This window comes from Sarcophilus harrisii, chromosome 3, assembly GCF_902635505.1.
Source record: "Sarcophilus harrisii chromosome 3, mSarHar1.11, whole genome shotgun sequence".
Taxonomy (NCBI): domain Eukaryota; kingdom Metazoa; phylum Chordata; class Mammalia; order Dasyuromorphia; family Dasyuridae; genus Sarcophilus; species Sarcophilus harrisii.
The window spans coordinates 274,980,858-275,003,213 of NC_045428.1; the positions used below are offsets into that span (position 1 = coordinate 274,980,858).

Sequence of the window (22,356 nt, forward strand, 5' to 3'; positions counted from 1 at the left end):
TGGGAGTTTATTGAGTAGGGGGTGTGTGTATGCGTGTGTGTGTGTGTGTGTGTGTGTGTGTGTGATGATCAGATCACTGTTTTAGGAAAATTTAAAAATTTTAGTGGCTGAATGGAGAATGGATCAGAGTGGGGAGAGCTTAGATAGGTAGATCCATCAGTTATTAGGGTAATTAAGACAGAAGGTGATAAGGACTTTCAATAGAATGGTGGTGTTAGAGGAAAGAAGGGGATATATTGGAGAGATATTGCAAAGGTGAAAATGGCAGGCCTTGGCAACAGCTTGGATATGGGTGGAATGAGAGATAGTGAAGGAATCCAGCATTATTCCTAGATTAGGAGCTTGAGAGACCAAGAGATTGGTGTAAAATTAGGAGGAGAGGGGGGGATAGGGAAAGTGTAGAATTTAGAGGGAAATACAAGTTCTGTTTTGGACATATTGAGATAACTGAAAGAATTTGAGATATGGTATTTGGAGGTCAGAGAAAGATTGGGATGGGAAAGGTGGATGTGGGAATCGTCAGTATAGAGGGTAACTGATAAAATCACCAAGGAGTATAGAGGAAGAAGAAGAAAAAAAATACTAGATTCATGTAGAAACTTTTTTTTTTTTTTTTTTTTTTTGTAATTTAAAAAATGAAGATTTTATACTGGCCTCCTTTCCTTTCTATTGTTGAGTTCCTTCTGTAGGCATTTATTTGGATGTGGGACTAGGCTGGCCATCCTTCCTTCTTTTCTCAGCTGTGATTATGAGTCTCCTGGACTTTGCCATCAAGCCCAAACACTTGATACTTTCCTATTCTCTCTCCCACCTTGTCAGTTCCTTTTTATGTTGTCTTCCTTCATTAGAATTTAAGCCCGCAGAGGCTAGGGGCTTTTTTTTTTTTTTTTTTTTTTTTTTTTTTTTTTAGCTTGTATTTGTATCCCCAAGGCTTAGCATAGTGCCTGGCCCACAGTCAGAATTTAATAAATGTTTATTGCCTTGTATGTTTGCCATGCAGTTCTTTTTATATTACAACAAAATTAGTCTATAGGACATGCACTTGATAATGGTTATGAATAATGAATAGTCCAATTAAACAGTTAAACATATGTGGGATTTTTGTTATCAGCTGGGGCAGCTGTGTGGGGTTGTAATATTTTTCAGGTGTACAAATTGCTGAATGTGAGTGAATCAGAGAGGCAAGTACTATATGTAACAGACAAATAGAACAGTGTTTATTACTAGATTAAGTCCTGGTTTATCTCTACTCAGCAGGATTTGTTTTAAGAGGCGGAAATTATTCAAGCAAAATTTCATAATGTGCTGTTTCATTATACTAGGACAGCAGGTCTCAAGATGAAGAGTTAAAAGAAAAACTGTTAGGAAGGTCTAAAATGGATGCTGGTAAAAGTACCCAGGCTTTATTTCTTGGATTAAGGACAAATTATTTTGGAACAAGCATTATTTTCCTTTCAAATCCATAGCATTCATTGAAATAACAGCAAAATGAACAGTAATGAAAAAAAAATATCACCCATTGCAAAGAAAAGTTGTGTCCTGCAATAACATCATATGGAAAAAAAAGTTTTTATTAAAGTTCATCTAACTTTTTCAATTTCCTCATTTCTTCTACTTATTTGTTAATTTACAGTAAGCTTCTGTTTCAATTAATTGGTCACATATGTGTGTTTTCTCTTTAAGGACTCACATTAGCTAGGAAAGACAAAGCTCATAATTTCTTCTCTGCCTGAATTGTGCTTATCAGTTTCCCCACTGGTGTTTTACATTGGTTTAAATGTTTTTCTCATGTTTCTGCTTTTGTTTTGCATGCCATCATTAAAACCTAATGGAAAACTGAAATCTTTGTTTTCATTAAAAAAGAGAATTGTGTACTTCTATCTTACTATCGAGAAGAGCGTTAGCTGAATGTTTCTAGGGTATTATATCTGAAGCATTTGAATTACAATCCTTCCTACATATGCACTAAAGTTCATTATAAAGATTATTCTGGTTTTGTGAGACTTGTTGAGGTTGTGCAATAAGAGCAGTTTTAGAAGGTTAGATGAATGAAGGAGACATTCTTTGAAGGTTTAGGGCCAGAGTACCTAGTCCAAGGTCGCAAAGTCATAAACCTACTTAAGCCGGAATGCTACAAAGTGGTCTCATTAATTGCCCATTTCTTAGCCCAGTGTTTAAAATTAAAAATGTCTGCAGGAAAAATTGTTAAATTTATTTCTTAGGGACTTGACAAAGTTTTAACTTGGATGTGCCAACTGCAACTCCCCGACCACCCAAGGTCATTCTGGAAGGAATGATGTAGACTGGGAAATGACTCTTAAGACTTAAGCTAAACGGGAAGCCCAAGAGGCTACGAATGCCATGACCATTTTGCCCGCACGATCCAGCTTTGCCCCTGCGCTGCGGGGCAGAGGATACTTCGAGAGGACTGCAGGGCTCTCTGTCGCAGATCGGTACCTGTATCTTGCTCGGAGCCCAGCCCCTTGCACCTCCACCTCCAAAGGACACTAGGGTGTTCAAAAGAGCCCAGTCTGAGGCTCTGTTCGTTCAGCGTCCCGGGCACTTCTCTCCTCCGGACTCTGCCAGCGCCGCCCTCTGCTGACCAGCTAAGGAAGGCTTGGGGACTGCCCGCGGGAGTGAGGGTCAGGTCGGTGGGCTGGCTACCAGCTGACAGCGAAGGCAGCCGAGGCGGTCCACATCGGAATCCCGCCTGTTCCGGGCCAACTAGGACATTTAAAAATCAGGCGGTGGCGAAGGAAAGCTGGGGGACTGCAAGGAGGACCGACTGCCGGCCCAAATCCCTGCGGTCAGGGGTAGAGGGTAAAGGCCGGCGCGCGGGAGGGAACGGGAGGAGAGGGGAAGGGAGAGCCGGGGAGAGCAGAGCAGAGCTTGCTGCTCCCAGTCCGGGGGGGCGGGGGAGGGCAGGGGAAGGGGCCAGACTCTCCACCCACTCACGCACGAATTGGCCGCAACCCAGAGAGAGAGAGCGAGCGGGCAGGTGTAGGTTTAGAAGTTATAATAGCTGGTTGTTGCTTCAGGGCTTTGCTGCTAGATCTGTTCTCAGTCAACCCGGCCCCGCCGGGTCCCTTCTTTCTCGTCTTGCTCTAGAATTTCTCTTTCCTCTTTCTCTCTGCTACTAAGCCAGACTCTTGCAATCCTCACCCAACGCTCGGGGCCGCCTTTTCCCCTTTAACTCTCCCTTATTCACTCGGACACACCTTCCTCTTTTTTCCCTCGGGTCTCCTCCACTCTTCCTCCCTTCTTTCAATCTTCAGCCCAGGTTCTGGTGGCCGGTCACTGCCCCTGCCCCTAACTCTACGTGAGACGTACATGTAAGGGCAGTGGGACAGGGAGGTCCAAGTAACACTTATGGAGAGCAGCGGCGTGGGCAGCAGCGCTTCCCCTGCTGGGGGTCCTTCGCCCGCAATAGAGCAGCCTCAGCAAAACCAGCAGCAACAGTCCCAGCAGCCCCACCCCGGGGGAGATGCCGCGGAAGTGGCGGGAAGCGCTCTGGACGGGGCCCCCGAGGGTGGGGAGGGCTGTGGTGGGTGCCAGGCAGGAGGCCGCCAGCGCTCCCTGAGGGCAGTGTATGTGCTGAACGACAGTCCCAAGGGCGGGGCGGGGGGCAGCCCCGAAGTTGGGGCGCTGCAATGCCTCCAGAGGGCATGTGAGGCAGAGGGCGCCCACCTCGCCACGGTCAACTTCGGGGAGCTGGACTTCGGGGAGACTGCGGTGCTGGATACCTTCTACGACGCAGGTGAGAAGCAGGAGGGGCAAGTTCTGGAGCCAGGCCCTATAGTCATGCACAATAGCTCCGGGCACTTGGGATCAAAGGATTTGACTGGACTGGACCGTATGGATTTTCCGGTTCAACCTCATTTGTACAGATAAAGAAACTGAGGCTTTAGGGAGTGAAGTGATATTGCCCGAAGTCACAGCTGGTAGGTAGCAAAGGTGGGATTTAAATTAAGGTCTTCTGACTACAAATCCATTACTCTTTCCCTACACCACAGTATGCGCTTATATAGTCTAACCGTGTCATTTTACAGAGGAGGAAACTGAGGCCCTAAGAAGTTGTGACCTTCACTAGGGCACATAAGTAGCAAGTAGCCGGGTTCTGGATTCTGAGTCCAATTTCCTGCAGTCCTAGATCCTTCTCAATCTTCCCAATACACATCCTGATTCTCTTACCTTTAGGGATTTACTTGTCTTATATATATATTTTTTTACATAAAAGAATGATTTATTTTTAATAATAAACTAGATCAAATGCTCATCAAATCGATGAGATATATCAAGTGGTCTGAATATTAATGAGACTTTTGAAAATATTCCTCTCTATCCTCATATTATAGTTGTTTCATTGACTTGTTTCCTTTCCTAAAATGTTATACATTATTATTATTTTTTAAACAAGATCCATACTTCCTATTTAAGAGATTTTTTTTAAAATTGCATAAAGCTTTTGTAGTTTTTCAAGGGCCTTAGCATCCATTATTTTGCTTACTTTTCAATTACCTTATGTGAAAAATCATACATTTCAAAAACAGAAACATAATCTTAAAAATTATTTGGTCAAATGTCTTCATTTTACAAATGAGGTTTATCCAGATATGAGTTGTCCAATATCTGATAGCAAACTTGAGCTAAAGTATTTAAACCACTTTGCAAACCTCAAAGTACTAATGTTTTAATTATTTCTACTATTAAATGGAGAAGTAGCATATTATGTAGCCATCATTCCTGTACTATAAAGTGTAGGGAAGATAGTATTATTTCCTTTTTATAGATGAAGAAATTTATACCATAACACCCATTTGTTTAATGTTCTTAAATGCTAGATGTACATGGAAACAAACCCTCACTTAAGTATTAACCAGTCCTGTTTACATAATCAAATGGGTAGGCCTCATTTCACTTTCTATCCCTTTCTTTTTTTCTCTCTCTCTCCCTCTTCCACATACATACATCCATCCTTAAACTGGAAAACCATGCCATGTAAGGGATCTTGTAGATTTCTGGTACAATCCTCTCAAATGAAAACTCAGAGGCTAATAAAAATTTAGTAACTTATGTTAAATCATACAACTTATTACTCAGAGTATTCAGTCTAGGAGGGGCAGGCAAGAGAAGTGAATACACATTATATTGTATCTACTATCTGCCAGGGGCAGCTAAGTGGCAGAGTGAATAGAGCACTGGACCTGGAGTTAGCAAGACCTGAGTTCTGATCCTGTCTCAGACACTTATTAGCAGTGTGACTGGGCAAACCATTTAACCCTATTTGACTCAGTTTCCTCATCTGTAAAGTGAATTGGAGAAGGAAATAGCAAATCACTTCAGAATCTTTGCCAAGAAAACCTCAAATGAGGGTCATAAAGAGTTAGACATGACTGAAAACGGCTAAACACTGTGACAAGTACTATGCTAAGTGCTTTATAAATATTAACTTATTTGATCCTCACAATCTGGGAAGGGTAGATGCTGTTATTAACCCCATTTTACAGTTGAGGAATTTGTGGCAAATAGAAATGAAGTGACTGTCTAAATAAAAAGCATAAGAGTTCAGATTTGAATTCATATCTTCCTGATTACACTTTATCCATTGCACCACTTAGATGCTTAGAAGCCTGTTTTTAATTCTTCCTTTGATATTTATTCCTCTGTATTGTCTCTGTACTGCAGTATTCTTATAAACTTCTTTTCCAACATAGCCCACATAGCATCTGTTACCTATGCATGTGATCATCATTTTTCTCATGCAAGTTTAGGATGTATGTTATTGATTTTGTATTCTCTCCCACTGCTGAAGTAGAACAGGTGGAAAAGCAACATTATGGGCATCCCACTAAATCCAATCTTAGTCAGTGAAAACTCCAACAAAAGGTATCTTCTGATTTACCTTGTATATATCTTGTTTGCACATAGTTGTTTGACTCTTGTCTCCTCCAGTAAACTGTAGCCTCTTTTAGTAGAGATATGGAAGGATCCAGTTGCTCCTGAGATATCACACTAATGTATGTGAAAGCTTAATGGAGTGTGCCTTAAGTTCTTGGCTTCCTGAGAGGCTCTGACAAAAGCCAGTAATACTGTAATTCTTATAATTCTCTGAGTGGTTGCTTTGCTTCAGTTTCCCATCTCTCAAAAACCCACCTAACCTCACAGGGATGTAAAAGTAGAGTGGACCGGATCTATTTTGGCAGAGATTGCTTTTTCTACAGAAAAATGAGGCCAATCTTAAATAACTTGGATTAGGCTCTTCAGTGAAAAACAGTCTTTTGACAATACAGTCCCTAACCTAGGAATACTACTCTTTATCTTCTTCAAACCTGTTTGAGGAGACATGCTCCAACTAACCCTAGAATTCTCCAGATTCCTTGAATTCATTTTGTTTGATCTCAAGTTTTTATATAAACAAAGACAATTCAGATAATTTTAGTGTTATCAGATAAGTGTCTTGGCAATGTAGGCATAGAATCACTGAATGTTTTAGCTGGTAGAATCTTTAGAGGGCTTACCATCTCTTGGTTTGGGGTGTTTTCACTGGTTAACCCTCATACCTGGAATTCTCTCTCTTCTCTTTTAGTTTCCCTGGCTTCTATGAAGCTCACCTAAAATTACACCTTCTATAACAAAGATTTGTCAAGATACCTCCTTCATATACTTAGTGTCTTCCTTCTAAGTGTCATCTCCAGTTTATAGTGTATACAGTTTATTACATAGATGTTTGCTTGTTGTTCCTCAAGGCATTGTAACTTGGATCCCCATTGGACTTGTAAGTTCCATGAGAACAGTAACTAGAATTTTTCTTCTGTTTTTGTCATTGGATCCCTAGTATTTAATACAGTATTACTAAATGCTTATTGTTTGACTTAATGGTATTGTTCATCAATCAATCTGCAGGCTTTTATTAATCGCTTACTATTCCTTAGACACTGTGTAAGGTGTTGGTGATATAGAGACAAAAAATAAAATAAACCTTCTCAGAGAGCTTTAGTGACAATACCAGGGCTGCAACTCCTCTCCTAATTTCTGAGGCAATGCTTTCTCTGTGACTGCAAATGCCTCTTAGCAGTCTCTGAAACCTTTGCTTGTTGGCCATTTCTTTCAAGGAAATTGTTATATAATAGCAATATCTTTCTGAATACAATCCATGTGAGTGAATATGTGTATGTGTATGTCTGTGTCTGCCTGAGAGACAGAAAAAATTTGCTTTGCATGTGCAGTCTTTTTTTGTGAATGCTATAAGACTCTATTTTCCCCTTTTCCATCCTATGAGGGATGTTGGAGAAACAGAGAGGAATCTCTTAGAGGCTTCAGTTTCATTGCTAAGAGATTAATTATTGTTGTTTCATGGCATCCAACTTTCATGACCATGTGGACCATAGCACGCCAAGATTGGCTTTTAGGTTTTCTTTGCAAAGATGGTGGAGTGGTTTGCCATTTTCTTCTCTAGTGATCTAAAGCAAATAGAGATTATTGTTAGAAAGTGTCTGAGGATAGATTTGAACTCATTTCTTCTTGACTCTAGGCCCAGAGCTCTAGCTAGTGAACCACCTCACTATCTCATGAGATTGGTTACTTTGTTGTTAATCTCATTATTAAAAACTTTTGGAATTCTGTTTTTGGATTGCCAGTTTAATAAGGGCTTTCAGGAAAAGCAAAATTTACCTCCTTTTGTTGACTGTTGATTAGCCTCATCTAAATCATATTAAAGAACATTTTAAAGTATATAGCTTTTCTTCTACAAAGGAAATACATTTTATTGCCTCTTATTTCTCATCACTGTGTATTAAAATATTTTGACTAGTTCTTGTCTATATAGATACTTAAAAAAAACCCCAAATAACCTGTCATCGACTTAGTATTTCAAGTAATGAAAATGATACTTTTTTCTAGTTTTCATATTTTGAAGTGTCCATAAATGTATTACTTTGGGTGCTCCAAACTACTTGGACATGTCCAGGCAACAAATGAAATTTCCTTATGAGAAATTGTCAACAATATTGTTTTTAATAGGTTAAAAAAAATACCTTCACTGGTTCTGGAATGTCTAACATGAGTTGAATTTTATCTCTGAGGAAACCTGATCATTTGGTGATAGTGTAGAAGAGATTTCAGGCTGTAGTTAGTTAGTGAGAAAAGTAGTTAGTAGTTAATAGGATAAGAAGATTTAGATCTAGAAGGACCATAGAAATCATTTAGTTCAAGGAGCTCCAATTTCTTTGAGTTTGAGAGCATTGTTTTAATATCTCTTAATTTCATGATTGTAAAAGGGTTTCTTAAAGTTTTCCCATTTGTAACCTCTTTTTGTCAGAGAATTTTAAAAATAATCCCAGGTACATACGTATATAAAGTTAGGTATACAAATCAAACATTTACTGATATAAATCATAATTTCATAATTCCCATATTCAATTATGTAATCACACAGGAGTGGTGACCCACAATTTAAAAAGCTTTGCATATAATACCATTTGTACTATTGGTATCAAATGAGTAGAATAAATAAGTAATATACTGGATAGAGTGTTGGACCTGGAATTGGGAAAGCCTTAATTTGATCATTATTTCTTAACAATTACTAGATCTGTAACTGTGGACAAGTCATTTATTCTATCTTTCCTTTTTTCCATGTATATTATATATATATATATATATATATATATATATATATATATATAATAGATTATATGTTATATATTACCATATATGAAACACAAAAATATGATTTTGGTATTTAACTCCAACAAAATGGTAACATGACTATCTGAGCCTATTTCCTCATCTGTAAAATTGTGATAAAATACCTTCATAGGATTTTTTTTTTGTGAGACTCAAATTAATGTTATTTGTGTAAAATACTTCATAAATTTTAAAGTGCTACATAAATATTAACTTTATTAATGGGAAAAATAAAGCTGATGGAAAAAAACACAAGGCAGTAATACTTTTAAACAAATTTATATTTCATTAGCAACACAGTGTCCATATAAAATGAAAAATAATAAGACATATTTGTCTGAGACATTCCTTCTATAGAAAGTCATGCTATCATTTTTTTGGGCAAGGGTATTGAGGTAAACAGAGATTAAGTAACTTGACTAAGGTCACCCAGCAAGTAAGTTTTCGAAATTGGATTTGAACTTGGGTCTTCCAGATTCCAGACTTAATGATCTGGATTGGATGGACACTGGCCTCTTTGCTACTTTAGTTCTGGAAAATGACTGGGGGGAGGGAAGGAGATAAATTGATTGTGCTACAATGTCAAACATGAATTCTTTGAAGTTATATAGTGGACTGTTGTTTTGTTTTGCCTTTTATACTTTAAGCTCTCCCAATTCTTGGTTACTTTGGCTAATCAAAGTTACATTACTAATTTGTTTAGCCCCTCCTTCCTAGTTCTTAATATAGCTTTGTGTTAAAGGAACTATAATATAATTTTTAAAATTGATATTTGATTTCTTTTCAGAGTTTTACAATATATATGATACTTGGATGATTTTTGAGATTCATTAAAGCTAATAGATTTATATTCAAAGAGCTGAAATGAAGCTGATTCAGTTGAATTCTACAAATATATAATGTAATATTGGTAGAGACCTTTTCATTTATGAGGCAGATTTGATTTTTGAAGTCATCTTAATATGCTCATTAGCCTCTTGGGGCTTTTGGTTTTCATTTTTTGTTTGTTTAGATTGGTAATGATTATGTATGGAAAAATTGCAGCCTCTTTATTACCTCTATGAGTTGTGGAAAAGGAATTTTTAGACTGCAAAGTACTACATAAATGAGAATTATTATTATTAATGTAGACTTTGCCATCTCTAGTAATTCATGCTTTTTGGAACTCTGTTGTGGATTTCTGCAGTTCAGGATTATATTGCCTCATAGCTTCAGTGGACACAAAATACAGTAGGTTTTTCTCTCTTTTTTTTTTTTCTCCTCCCCCTCCTTTTTTGTTTGTTTGAAGATGGAACCTTTGTTAATATTACAGCCAACTCACATTTCACTGAAATTGGTTGTCTTTCTGCCTTTGCAGGCCTTGTAGTGTTGACTTTTGCTGGTCTTACATGTGTTTGGGTCCTTTTTATCTTAGAGACTCATGCCAGCATCATGTCTCAAAAATGAGAGTGAACATGCTTGAATAAGTGTGATCCTTTCACCTCTGATAGAAAACTACAGATATGATGGATGTTCTTTTTCCTATAGGTTCCTTTACTTTTCTAGTTGGTTAATGGGTCATCTAAGTGAGGGGCCCCAACTTTTGCCCTAAGCCTCAAACTACTCAAGTTAGTCATTAACTGCCCAGATGGCAAAACCATTCCTTCCATCGAGCATTGATATTTCTGACCTTTTGCACAAATTGCCTTTTTATATACCTATTGAGTTTTGTTTTCCCTGGTTTCCTTTCTAAGTAAAATTTTGCTCCATTGTTTTTCCTTCATTTATTCCACATAATTTAAAAAGTTGGAATCAAGCCATGCTAATGTGGGGAAACCATTGTTGTGAATCAATAAATCATAAAAAATATTAAAGTGGTAAGACCAAGATCCTAATAGAAATGGTGAAAATAGCTATACAAATCTAGTGATAATACTGGAAAAATAGCCAATAGTACATGGTTTTCTTATGTGGGTTTGTGCATCTTCCCATATATATGCATCATATGTAAATTAAGAATAATATACTTTATTGAGTACTATAATAATCTAGGTGGCCTTGAAATAGCAAATGGATCTATCTACTAACCTCTAAGGTCCTACCCAACTCTATATATGATTTGGATACTAAACCACATGGAACATGTGGCTAATATCAATATATAAAAGAAAAGATTCCATTTCTTTCTTTTTTAGAACTGGTATCTTTTCCTTACTTTATGTTAAATAATGTGTTAATTTTTGACCCAGTGTGTTATTACCCTGACAATATAAGAATGATACAAATATGTCATTGTGATTTTGTTCTCTAAGTAAAAAAAAATATGCTTAGTCCTTTCTTGTGTTGAGAAGTTATGATAACCTGTTTCTGTTGTTTGGGTGATTTAAGTACTTTGTTGCTGGATCATACATATAATTATACATGACTGAATTTTAAGGATCAAGAGACCTGAAAGGAGTTAAACTCATTAAACTTATTGAAGCATTAGTCTTTAGGTGGCACCTGCCTTATGAATGGCCCCTGCATCTGAAAAGACATCCCTAGAATCTTTTTCAAAAAGTTTAGAGAGGTTATGTCTTTTAGGAACACACCTCTATGTTTTCACTGCTTAGAACCAGAAATGCATTTTTCATTGGAGGCAATATCATATATAGTGATTAGGATTCTTTTTAAGTTCGGCACAGTGGCTCATGCCTGTAATCTTGCTTCTAGGAGAAGCTGAGAGGGATCACTTGAATTTGGGAGTTATGAACTCTAGTAGGGTTAAAGATGATTGGGTATCTGTGTTAAGCATAGAACTAATATGATGAGACCCTAAGAATGGAAGGCCTCCAGGTTAAGAAGAGATGAACTAGCTCAAGTTAAAGGTAAAAAGAATAGGTTAAAGCTTCTGAACAGATTAGCTTTGGAATCGGCCTGTGGGAGGGTATTGTACTTTCAACCCAGATGAGATAGCAAGACTTAGTTCCCTCCACTCCTTCCCCAAAAGGGACAATTTTGAAAAACATTTTTCAGACTTTAATTTTTAAATTAACAAGTATTCTTTCTCCCATGATCTTCCTCCAATATAATGGGGAAAATAAAAATAGAACCTTTTAATTGATATGCAAGGGGCGACTGGATGATGCAGTGGATAGAGCACTGGGCCAGGAGTTAAGCAGAGGAGTTCAAATCAGACCAGATACTATCTGTGATCCTGGGCAAGTTGCTTCACCCTATTTACCTCAGGTTCCTCATCTGTAAAATGACTTGGAGAAGGAAATGGCAAATTAGTAGCTCTGTCAAAAAAGTTCCAAATGGGGTTACAAAGAATAGTTCATGAATGGAAAAAAAAAAAAGACTGAGTAACAACAGATATGCACAGTTTTTTGAATAAATCCTTGCTTTGTCCATATCCCCAAATCTGTCATAATCTATCATCTATCAGGGAATGGATAGCATATTTTCATCATGGTCCTATGGACACATGATCGGTTAATCATTGCCTTGACATAAATTTTTCAGAGTATTTTTTGGTAAAGATTGTTGTCTTTCTGTAGATTAACCTCCTAAAAATCCTCACTTTATTCTAAAATCAGTTCATACAAGTCTTTACAGGCTCTCTTTTGTCATTTTTCAGAAATATTGTTTTCAGAGTTATATCACAATAATATGTTGTTTAAGATGTGAATGAATTCTTTATGGCTTAGCAGAGTATTTCTTCTTCCTTCCCTTCCCTTTATTCCTAGTTCATATAATTTCAGGGAAAGGATGGTATATAGATCCCTAGCCCTCTAAAAAGCCTGTCCTTTAATTTTATATAGTACTATTCAAAGACCTAATAAAAATAACAACTGGCATTGATGTAGTGCTTTAAAGTTTTCTATATATTATTTCATTTGATCTTCACAATAACTTCATAAGATCAATATTAAAGTGATTATTATGCCTAACTTACAGATGGAGGAAGCTTCTTGTAGAGGAGAGTCCTGAGATTGAGTGATAGTCCTGCCTCTGACATGTATAGGCTATGTGACCCTGAGAAACCCATTTAACACCCCAATACCCCATGCTACTTTCTAGGACTTTGAGTTGCAGAACAGGTGCAGATCTGCATGGGTGGACATTTCCTCGCTGGAAATTCCCCATAATAATGAAATCACCATTCTTGTCTTCAACCTCTCCCCATAAAGAATTATAGATGAGAATAAGGGTTACATGACTGACTCATAATTATGCAATTAAGGATGAATGAATGAGAGAAAAAATAAAACATTTAATGGTTGCCATGTACCAAGCACTATGCTAATTCAAAAGCAAAGATATTTCCAGCTTTCAAAAAGCTTACATTGTAATAGAGGAAGAAGAACTTTGGGAAATGGTAGCTAGTAGGGGCATTTTATCTGGAAAATTGAAGTGATAGTGAATTGGAGAATAACATAATAAGGGTGTAAATTGACACATCCTTCTGAAAGGATAACGTATTGGATAGGATAGAAAAGGATAATGAAATGGATAATATCTAGTTTGGGCAACTAGGTGGCTCAGTAGATAGGACTCTGTGTCTGGAATCAGGTAGACTTGAGTTCAAACAAAATAGCTGTGTCACTTTGGGCAAGTCACTTAACTCTGTGTAAGTCTTAACTCTGTTTCAGTTTTCTCATCCATAAAATGAGCTGGAGAAGGAAATGGAAAATTGCTCTAATATTTGCCAAGAAAACCCCAGATGGGGTCATAACCGAGAATGCTTTAACAACAATAATTTGAAAGCTGATGTCACTATGATTCCAGAATAGGAGAAGGAAGATGGTAATTGCATTTTAGCAAGGTAGCTAAAGAGAGTAAAATGAAGCATACCACTGAAGTAGTAAGAATTAACCCCTCCATTTTACAAATTGAGGCATGTTCAATATCACATAAATGTCACAAATGAGATTTGAACCTAAGTGCTTGGACATGAGTGCCATTTCCCATAGTACTATGTTACCTCTTAAGTGTCAAAGGTAGAGTTTGAACTGTTTGTTCTCTTGATTCCTAAGTTCAGTTCTCTCAGCACGTCACCCTGATTTCCAGTGACTGGAATGTCCTCTCTCCAGCTAAGCCTTACTCAGACCTCCTGGAAAATCGCATGTAAGCAGTGCTTGTGTCTCCTTCACTAACAATTATGACCTAACACTACAAAGAGCAAAAACTCTTTTCTAGCGGTCCGTATCTGGGTTGACTTGGTTAGGATGTTAGGGAACTCCCAGATGAGAAAACACCCTAATCCAAGGCAGGTTGGTACTTTCTCTACAATATAGATAGTCTTAGGGATTGTCTAGAGTAGTGGTATTACTCAAATAGAATCAGGGTCATTAATCAGTACATTATTATTTAGTTGTTTCAGTCACCTCTAACTCTTCATGATGCCATTTGGGTTCTTCTTTTTCCTCTCCATCTCTCCCCTCCATTTCTCCTCCACCCCACCCCCATCTCTCCTTCTCCCTCTCTTCCTACCCTCTTCCCCTACCCTCTCTCTCTTGAAATTGAGGTTAAGTGACTTGTCCAGCGTCACAGTTAAGAAGTGATAAGTATCTGAAGTTGGATTTGAATTCAGGTCCACCTGATTCCAGGGTGGGTGCTCTGTCCAGGATATTGGAGTAGTTTGTCATTTCCTTTTCCAGGCCATTTTTAAAAATTAAAAATAATAATAGCCTCTTCTTTTTTCAACATATATGCAAAGATAATTTTTAACATTCACCCTTGTAAAACTTTGTGTTCCAACTTTTTTTCCCTCCCTCCTCCTCTTCCTCTTCCCTTCTCCCTCAACAAATAGACAGAAAATAATCCAATATAGATTAAACATGTGCAGTTCTTCTAAACATATTTCCATATTTATCATGATACACAAGAAAAATCAGATCAAAAGAGGAAAAAGTGAGGAAAAAAACGAAGCAAACAATAACAACAAAAAACGTGGAAAATACTATGTTGTGATCCATGTTCAGTCCCCATAGTCCTCTCTCTAATGCGAATGGCTCTCTCTAGCATAAGACTATCTCCAGCTTATTTTACAGATGAATAAACCGAGACAAACTGAAGTTAAATGACTTAACTAGGCTCACATAGCTAGTAAGTATCTGAAGTTGGATTTCAATTCAGATCTTCTGACTCTAGGCCTTAATTAGTACATAAGAATTCCTATAGGCTGCATATTGACTTAGTTTTTAGTAATATTATTGAGCAATATTACTATAATATTAATAATTTTAATGAATAATTATTAATAATATCTGGGTTTTTTGTACTTTCATTTATTTTGTTAAATATTTCTCAAATACATTTAAAACTGTTTGCAAAGGTACTCAGAACTGTTATGGGCTATATATTTGGTATTTCTGGTCCAGAACCTGGTTTCTTAAATAGTGGGTTGTATAACTGAATGGGGGAGGGTGCACAAAATTATGATCAGTAAATGTTTGATTTATAAACCTATTTTATATATCTATATAACCAAGATCACATAAAAATTTCTTGGGGGAAATGGGGTCACGAGTAGAAAAATTTAAGAAACCCCTATCTAGAGATCCGAGAGATCAGATGGTTTTCACACAGTTAGCTATGTGTCAGAAGCATGACTGGAACTTTGGTCTTTCTGGGTCTGAGGCCAGCTTTCTGTCCACTATGCTCTTTCCTTAATCTTACTGTTTGGAGACAATTTACATAAATGTAAATTTTAAAATGCATTACTGTTTTATTCCAAGAGAAAATAGAATTTTTAGAATTTTAATTTCACTTAGCCTCTGTGTGTGTATGTGTGTGTGTGTGTGTGTGTGTGTGTGTGTATTTTTTGGGGAGGGAAGGGATTTGGGGTTAAATGACCTTCCCAGGATCACAGTTAGGAAGTACCTGATTTGCACTTGACCTCCCTGACTCCAGGGCTGGTGCTCTATCCACTGCACCATCTGGCTACCTCCTCACTACCATGGGCATTTTTCAGATGTAGCCCTGGAAATAGGGAAGTGACTTGACTCTTATATGCCTTCCCTCATTCTTAGTGCTTCCTCCTCTTGCCCATCAAAAATGGATAGTAGCATTTCAGAAAATAGGTGGCATCTTCAGTATGATCCATCTGTAACCCAGAGCAGCAATACAGTCCTTGACACCCTCAGTGGCACTCAGTACTTGATTGACTGGCTAACCCTGATTAATTCCTGTTAAGTTTTCACCTCCTTACAATCTGAGGAGCAGGTATAAAATGACATTTAACAACATTCTTGCCTTGCTGACCTGATATAAAGTGGAAGATGATAAGAAGAATTTAATTAGGGGAGGAAGAATTGGAGACCATTCTTTTCACACCAGTGGCTTGTAGACACAGAAGCCATGGATTTGATGTTGGAGCTCCAGGTTTGAATCCTGACTGCTGTGACTACTTATGTCATGAAACAATTTAAGCAGCAAATTCCATAATTTTGAGATAACAGATGCCTCTTTTTTGTTCAGCAACTCATCCTTCTGTGGATCATACTATATCCATGGGGTTTTCTTGGAAAAAATATTGGCGTGCTTTTGCCATTTCCTTCTCTAGTAGATTAAGATAAACAGGGTTAAGTGACTTGCTTAGGATCTCACAGCTAGTGTCTGAGGCCAAATTTGATTTAGGTCAATGCTCTATTCACTGGGCCACTTAGCTTCTGGGTCTCTCTGTTTACTCATCTGTAGAATTAAAGTCGGGCTAAATGATCTCAAAGGCTTCATCATGTTCTAGGTCCTAAACTAAAAGAATCTTTTTTAAAATTATCTTACCTGGCTTTATTATTAATTTATGAGTTGTTTTGTTCTTATTTTCCCTGTAAGCTTTAGCCTAATATAGACACTTAGGAATTCAGCCATTAATATTGCTTGTGTGGCAGGCATATTATTCTGGTTTGGGATAGCTAAAACAAAATTATTTTTAAAAAATCCTCTGTGTGTATGTGTGTCCTTGTCCTTGAAGAGTCCCACTGTGTGATAACAACAGCTAATATTCATATAGCATATTAAGTATATTGGAGCTTTATAGCAATCCCTTTTTGCAAAAGAGGAAATCAAGTCTTAAAAAGAATTAAGTACTTCATCAACTTCATCTATCTAGAATTTGAAGGTGGATTCTGTGATTCCAAATCTAGGATGATTTTTTTTTTGTACTCTGTACTGCTTCCCATTAGGTCAATGCAAATGCATATATTACAGATTGGAGAATGAGCAAGGCCCCTAGATGACCTTGAATTTTGTAACAACTAGTATGAACCAGTACAGAATATGGTAAATTATTCTCTACTGTACAGTTGCCTCAATTGTCTAATTGCTTTAGAAACTTAATGATTATTTGACAAATGGAAAGAGGAAAAATTACACACATAATTTTATGTGGGAGGTATATTTAAATTAAATAGCATTTATAGTATATAGTACTGTTTTACCTCTGGAGTAAAATAATATGGTATGTATTTTTTCATCACCATTTTTGCAAGCTAGATTGGAGTTTTACTGTTTCTTCTATCCTTGAATTTATGATACAAGGAGAGTGCTAATAGTAAAAATGTTCATTTTTTAAAAAATGGGTAACGACTTCTTTTAAAATAGCCTTTATTTTCAGCTTAAAACTTAAAACTTGGGATACTCAGCTTCCCCCAAAGTCATCCTTTTCAACAAAGGATAAAAAGAAAGAGAAGGGGGTGGAATGGGATTGTTTGGGGGTGGGGGTGGAAAGAGGAAGCATATCAGCAGAATTATCCAACTTATCTCTGGCTCTGAGAGTGTACATAGTGTTCCATAATTCCACATACAGAATCCCTCTAAAGGAAGCAGACTACTCACCGCCTGAAGTGATGATGGGCCCTGGCCGAAGATCGGTATTTGTGTGGTATTCAGTCAATACTTGATTGACTAAACCTGACTAATTCCTGTTAAGTCTTCAAATTCTTACAATCCGAAGAGCAGGTGTAAAATGATATTTCACAATATTCTTGCCTCGAAAAACATTTTTGAAGATGGCTAATGAGAAATTTGTTTTGCTTGACTCTGCATATCTATTAAAAGGATTTTGTTTTCTTGTATCTCTCCACCCCTTCTCTCATTGAGAAAAAGGAGAAGAAAACAGATTTTTTGCTAATTGAAAAAAAATTAATTAAAAGAAAATGTTAGGTTATTGGGAGTTTTTCAGTAGATGGAGATAGTGAAGAGAGGACTTTTTCTCAACAGCTTTTGTTATTATTGTTGTTTGATCATGTCTGATTCTTTGTGCTCTTATAGACCATAATATGGACCATAGCTTCTGTCCTCCATTATCCTTTGAAGTCTGTCTAACCTCATGTTTATTGCTTCATGACACTACCCATCTCATCCTTTGCTAATCCCCATCTTCTTTCACCTTCAATCTTTCCCAGCATCAGGGTCTTTTCCAATGAGTCCTGTCTACCCATTATGTGGCCAGCTTTTCTCTCTTTGGTTAATTGAAGACCCACATTGAAATGTAAAGGCATAAATGGATTTCCTTTTGAAGGTTATCAATACAATTGTAAGTGAGCAAAAGTACAATTTATGTAAGCCAAATATTCTTTTTTTAATAGTATTTTATTTTTCCAAATGTATCTTAAGATAGTTTTCAACATTCATTTTTGTAAGACTTTGTGTTTCAAATTTTTTCTCCCTCCCTCCTTCCCTTATCTACCTCTTCTCCAAGACAGCAAACAATCTGACATAGGTTAAACATCTACAATCCTTTTAAATGTATTTCCATATTTGTCATGTCATAAAAAAAAAAATCAGACCAAAAGGGAAAAAAACCATAAGAAAAAGCAAGTACACAGATAATAAAAGATGAAAATACTATGCTTTGATCCACATTCAGTCTCCATAATTCTCTCTCTGGATTATGCCAAATATTCTTATCTTTTTCTCTATATATAGGTTTTATGGGTATGGAAACCAGTTTCCTAATTGCCTAAAGGTTATCCTGATTTTTGAAAAAAAGCATTTGATAAATTTGCTTTTGGGGTGCCTTTCCAGCACTCTATTATGATTACTTTATCAAAAGTAAGTCAATAAGGAAATATGCTTTCCATTGGCTACTTAGTTGATTTGTAGTAATTATGGACTCTTAAAAAAGGATCTTGAATCTTTTTTAGTCATGTGATATTTTATTTCGCTCTAAAGTTTTATACTAAATCATTAGAGTAGAATTGAGAATGGGAAAAGGAAGGGGGTCTTAATTGCATAGTCCTCCATTTGCAAATGAAGAAATTGAGCCTTGGAGATATAACAAGAGTTATCATTTCACACCAGCTTCTTGATTACTATTCAAAGAAGCTGGCAATGTGCTCTTGCTACCAACAGCCAACGCTAAATCTGGTCTTTTGTTTTGCGGAAAGGAGAGGGACACTCTCCTTTTGTCCAGGCAAATTATAGTCTCACTGGCAGAGGTTGAGCCAAAAAGGAATGTTATGATGCATGAATGATGGCAATATTAAGGGAAATGTATCTTGAACTTTGATCTCTGATGTAAAATGCTTGCAACAGGATATTTGCAGTGATTTATTATCCTGCAGAAGTAAGGTTTCTTGATTTAGGACAATCATTTGCCCGAGGTCATATAATTAGTATTTGGCACAGTGGAGATTTGGCACCTGGAGGCCACATCTTATGACCTCCAAATACTTTGGTCTTTTTTTTCCCCCTCAATTAAAGCAAAGAGTATCTTGTTCTTGAAATTGCCACGGTTTTCTAGGAAGGTGAGCTATATGAATAACTGTGTCTTTGAGGCCATTGCTTCCCTCCCTTCCCTGCCCTTTCCTACTCCTGAATGTCTCTTCAACTGTTCATTAAAGCAGTCCTTCTAACAGGATTTTAGAATAACATAAGTTGTGAAACTCATTGAAAGGTAATAGATTCGATACCAACACCTGAATGTTGAATAATAATGATGATAATAATAAAACACTTAATATTTCTATGGAGTTATGTGCAGTCACTGTGCTAAGGACTATACTCCAGAGAAATACTTACATCTTAAAACCCATCATAGATTTAAGGTTAGAATTACTTTAGAGGTCATCTATACTAGGAATTCTTTACTGTTTTTATGTCATTTATCCCTCTTCAAGTCTAGTGGAACTTATAAATCCCTTCTGAGGGGAAAAAAAAAGATTTGAAATGTATAGAATAAAATGGAAACAATTGCAAAGCCAAGCTAATCAATGACATGAAGAAAGTGAAATTATGAAGACAGGATTGAAGCACAATATTTTCATCTTTTTCTTTGTTTTTTTTTTTTCCTTTTTCAAGTTTTCCCCCCCTCTTTTGGTCTGATTTATCTTGCACAGAATGGCAAATATGGAAATGTGTTTAGATTTGCACATTTAACCTGTTTTGGATTGTTTGCTGTCTTGAGGAGGGGGAAGATAAGGGAGGGAGAGAGAAAAATTTAGAACACAAAGTTTTTACAAAAATGAATGAATGCAGCTACATGGTACAGTGTTGTGAACACTGATGCTGGAGTCAGGAGAACCCGAGTTCAAATCCAGCTTCAGATATGTAACACTTACTAGCTGTGACCCTGGGCAACTCAAACCCAATTGCCTCACCTCTGCCCCAAATACATACATATATACAGATATATGAGAAAAATGAATATTGAAAACTATCTTTACATGTATTTGGGAAAAACAAAATACTATTTGGAAAAAAAGGATTGCAAAGGCATAAAATTTTCCCTTCCTTTTTTTCTTCCTCCCTTCCTCTTTTCTTCTTGCCATCTTACTGTGTTTGCAATATTGAATGACTTTGAGGTACCACTGATGAAGCACAACATGTGATAATTACATGAGTCAGTCAAGAAGAATGATGGGCTTACTCTGCACATCACTGAGCTTGGGAGGATACAGAGAAATAACAAAAAAACAGGTTCTTGCCCTTAAGGAGCTCACTAATGAACAGATTTCTGTTATCTGTACTGGTGTTTATTTGGCCAAACTCGAAGCAATTTTTCTCTCTTTGTCTCGCTCAGTCTCTGTTTTGCTCTCTCTCAAAACTGACTGTTTAAAAGTGGTTGGCATTTCTAGTAAGTAGCCAGCTATTTGCTTTTTTGAGGCCATATGATGAGAAAACAAAATATTTTTCATTTTAGTAAACATTTTTGGATTATGATATATTTGATATAGTACTGTTAGGTGGTCTAGTGGATAGAATTCTGGGTTTGGAGTCAGGAAGATATGGTTAAAATTTGGCCTTAGATACTTCCCAGATGTGACTCTGGGCAAGAAACTAGGTCTCAGTTTCCTCATCTGTAAAATGAGCTGGAAGAGGAAATGGCAGACCACTTCAGTATCTTTGCCAAGAAAACCCCAAATCAGGTCATGAAGAGTCAGACAGGACTATCTCAACAATGACAAACTTTGTGTGTATCTCTGACATACACATAATATATATATAAATATGTACAAATATATATATCTTATAAATTCATAATTTTTTTACATTTTGACTTTCATAAACCTCTCAAGTTGTTGAATTTTGAAGGTTAATACACTTATGCATAACTGCTTCCTTCTTATAGTGCCCCTTCATTTCCCCCCTTTCCCCTTACATATATTATTTGACTTTCATTTTAAAAATCAATTTGGTTTCATTCTGAACTAGGAGAGACTATGGATGTCTAGAAGACTCTATATTTTTCTGCTCTTGATTTCATTTCTTTATGCTTATTATTTAGTTTACACAGAATGAAAAGGACAGATAGTAAAGAATGATTTTATTTTAATTGCTAATATTATCATAAAAAGTTTTGGCTCCATGAAAATACATATTACCCAAATTCTAGTAAATATGGTTCTTGCTATCAAGGAGTGCAGAATCTAATGAATAACTTTTAAGAGTTCTTTAAACTATTTGTGAATTTGACCCCTCTGTTTCATAGGATTAATTTAGTATTATCTAAAATCCTATTTTAATTGAAAATATGTTAATATCCCCTCAGGATGAATATGAACCAACAGAGAGAAAACTAGGGGGTGGCTCTGATTTCTAGAGAGCAGTACATTTTGATTAGGTCTTAAAGCTCTATGTTGATACCTTGGATTCTTTTGTAAAGATGTAAACATTTGCTTTTTTTTTTTTTTTTTTTTTTTTTTTTTTTTAAGGGCAGGATTGTAAGCATACATTCCATCTGTTTTAAAACTTATTGCAGCCAGTATTTAATTGAATTCCAAAAGATAGAGGACAATTTTTCATTCTTACTTCCAAATAAACATTAAAAATTAATTAGTATCTTTGAGAGTCTGCTTCATGGGTTTGAAGCATGCACAAAAGAAAATTAAACCAGGAAGACTTAAGATCAATTCCAGCCTTAGAAACTTACTAGCTAGATGTTCCTGGGTAAGTCACTTAAATTTTCTCCATTTTACCATCTGTAAAATGGGTTCTATTTCTTAACATCTTAGATTTGTTGTGAGGGTCAAATGAGATAAATAATGCAAAATACTTTGCAAACCTTCAACCATTATAAAAGTGTTATTTGTAATAATACTATTAAGATATTGTTTTACTAGTATTTTTCTATCCTATTTATTATTGAAATTTGAACTAAATCATTCATTAGCTCTACATTGTCATACCTCATAGCAGAAGTACATATTGTAGTTTAACATTACTATTTGTACCAATGAGAAACTGAGAAAGGAAATAATAGCATGT

The 22,356-nt window shown here is 36.5% G+C and overlaps 1 protein-coding gene across 1 annotated transcript in view; it reads left to right on the top strand.

Annotated features, from left to right (window-relative positions):
- The first annotated feature begins 1,611 nt into the window (after positions 1–1,611).
- MAP3K15 (mitogen-activated protein kinase kinase kinase 15) overlaps positions 1,612–22,356 on the top strand; it is a 138,277-nt gene continuing 117,532 nt past the window's right edge. The window contains exons 1-2 of the mRNA XM_031961275.1: positions 1,612–2,820; positions 3,276–3,757. Of these exons, the coding sequence (XP_031817135.1) occupies positions 3,370–3,757 (388 nt within the window). The 5' untranslated portion in view covers positions 1,612–2,820; positions 3,276–3,369. The remainder of the gene's footprint in view (positions 2,821–3,275; positions 3,758–22,356) is intronic.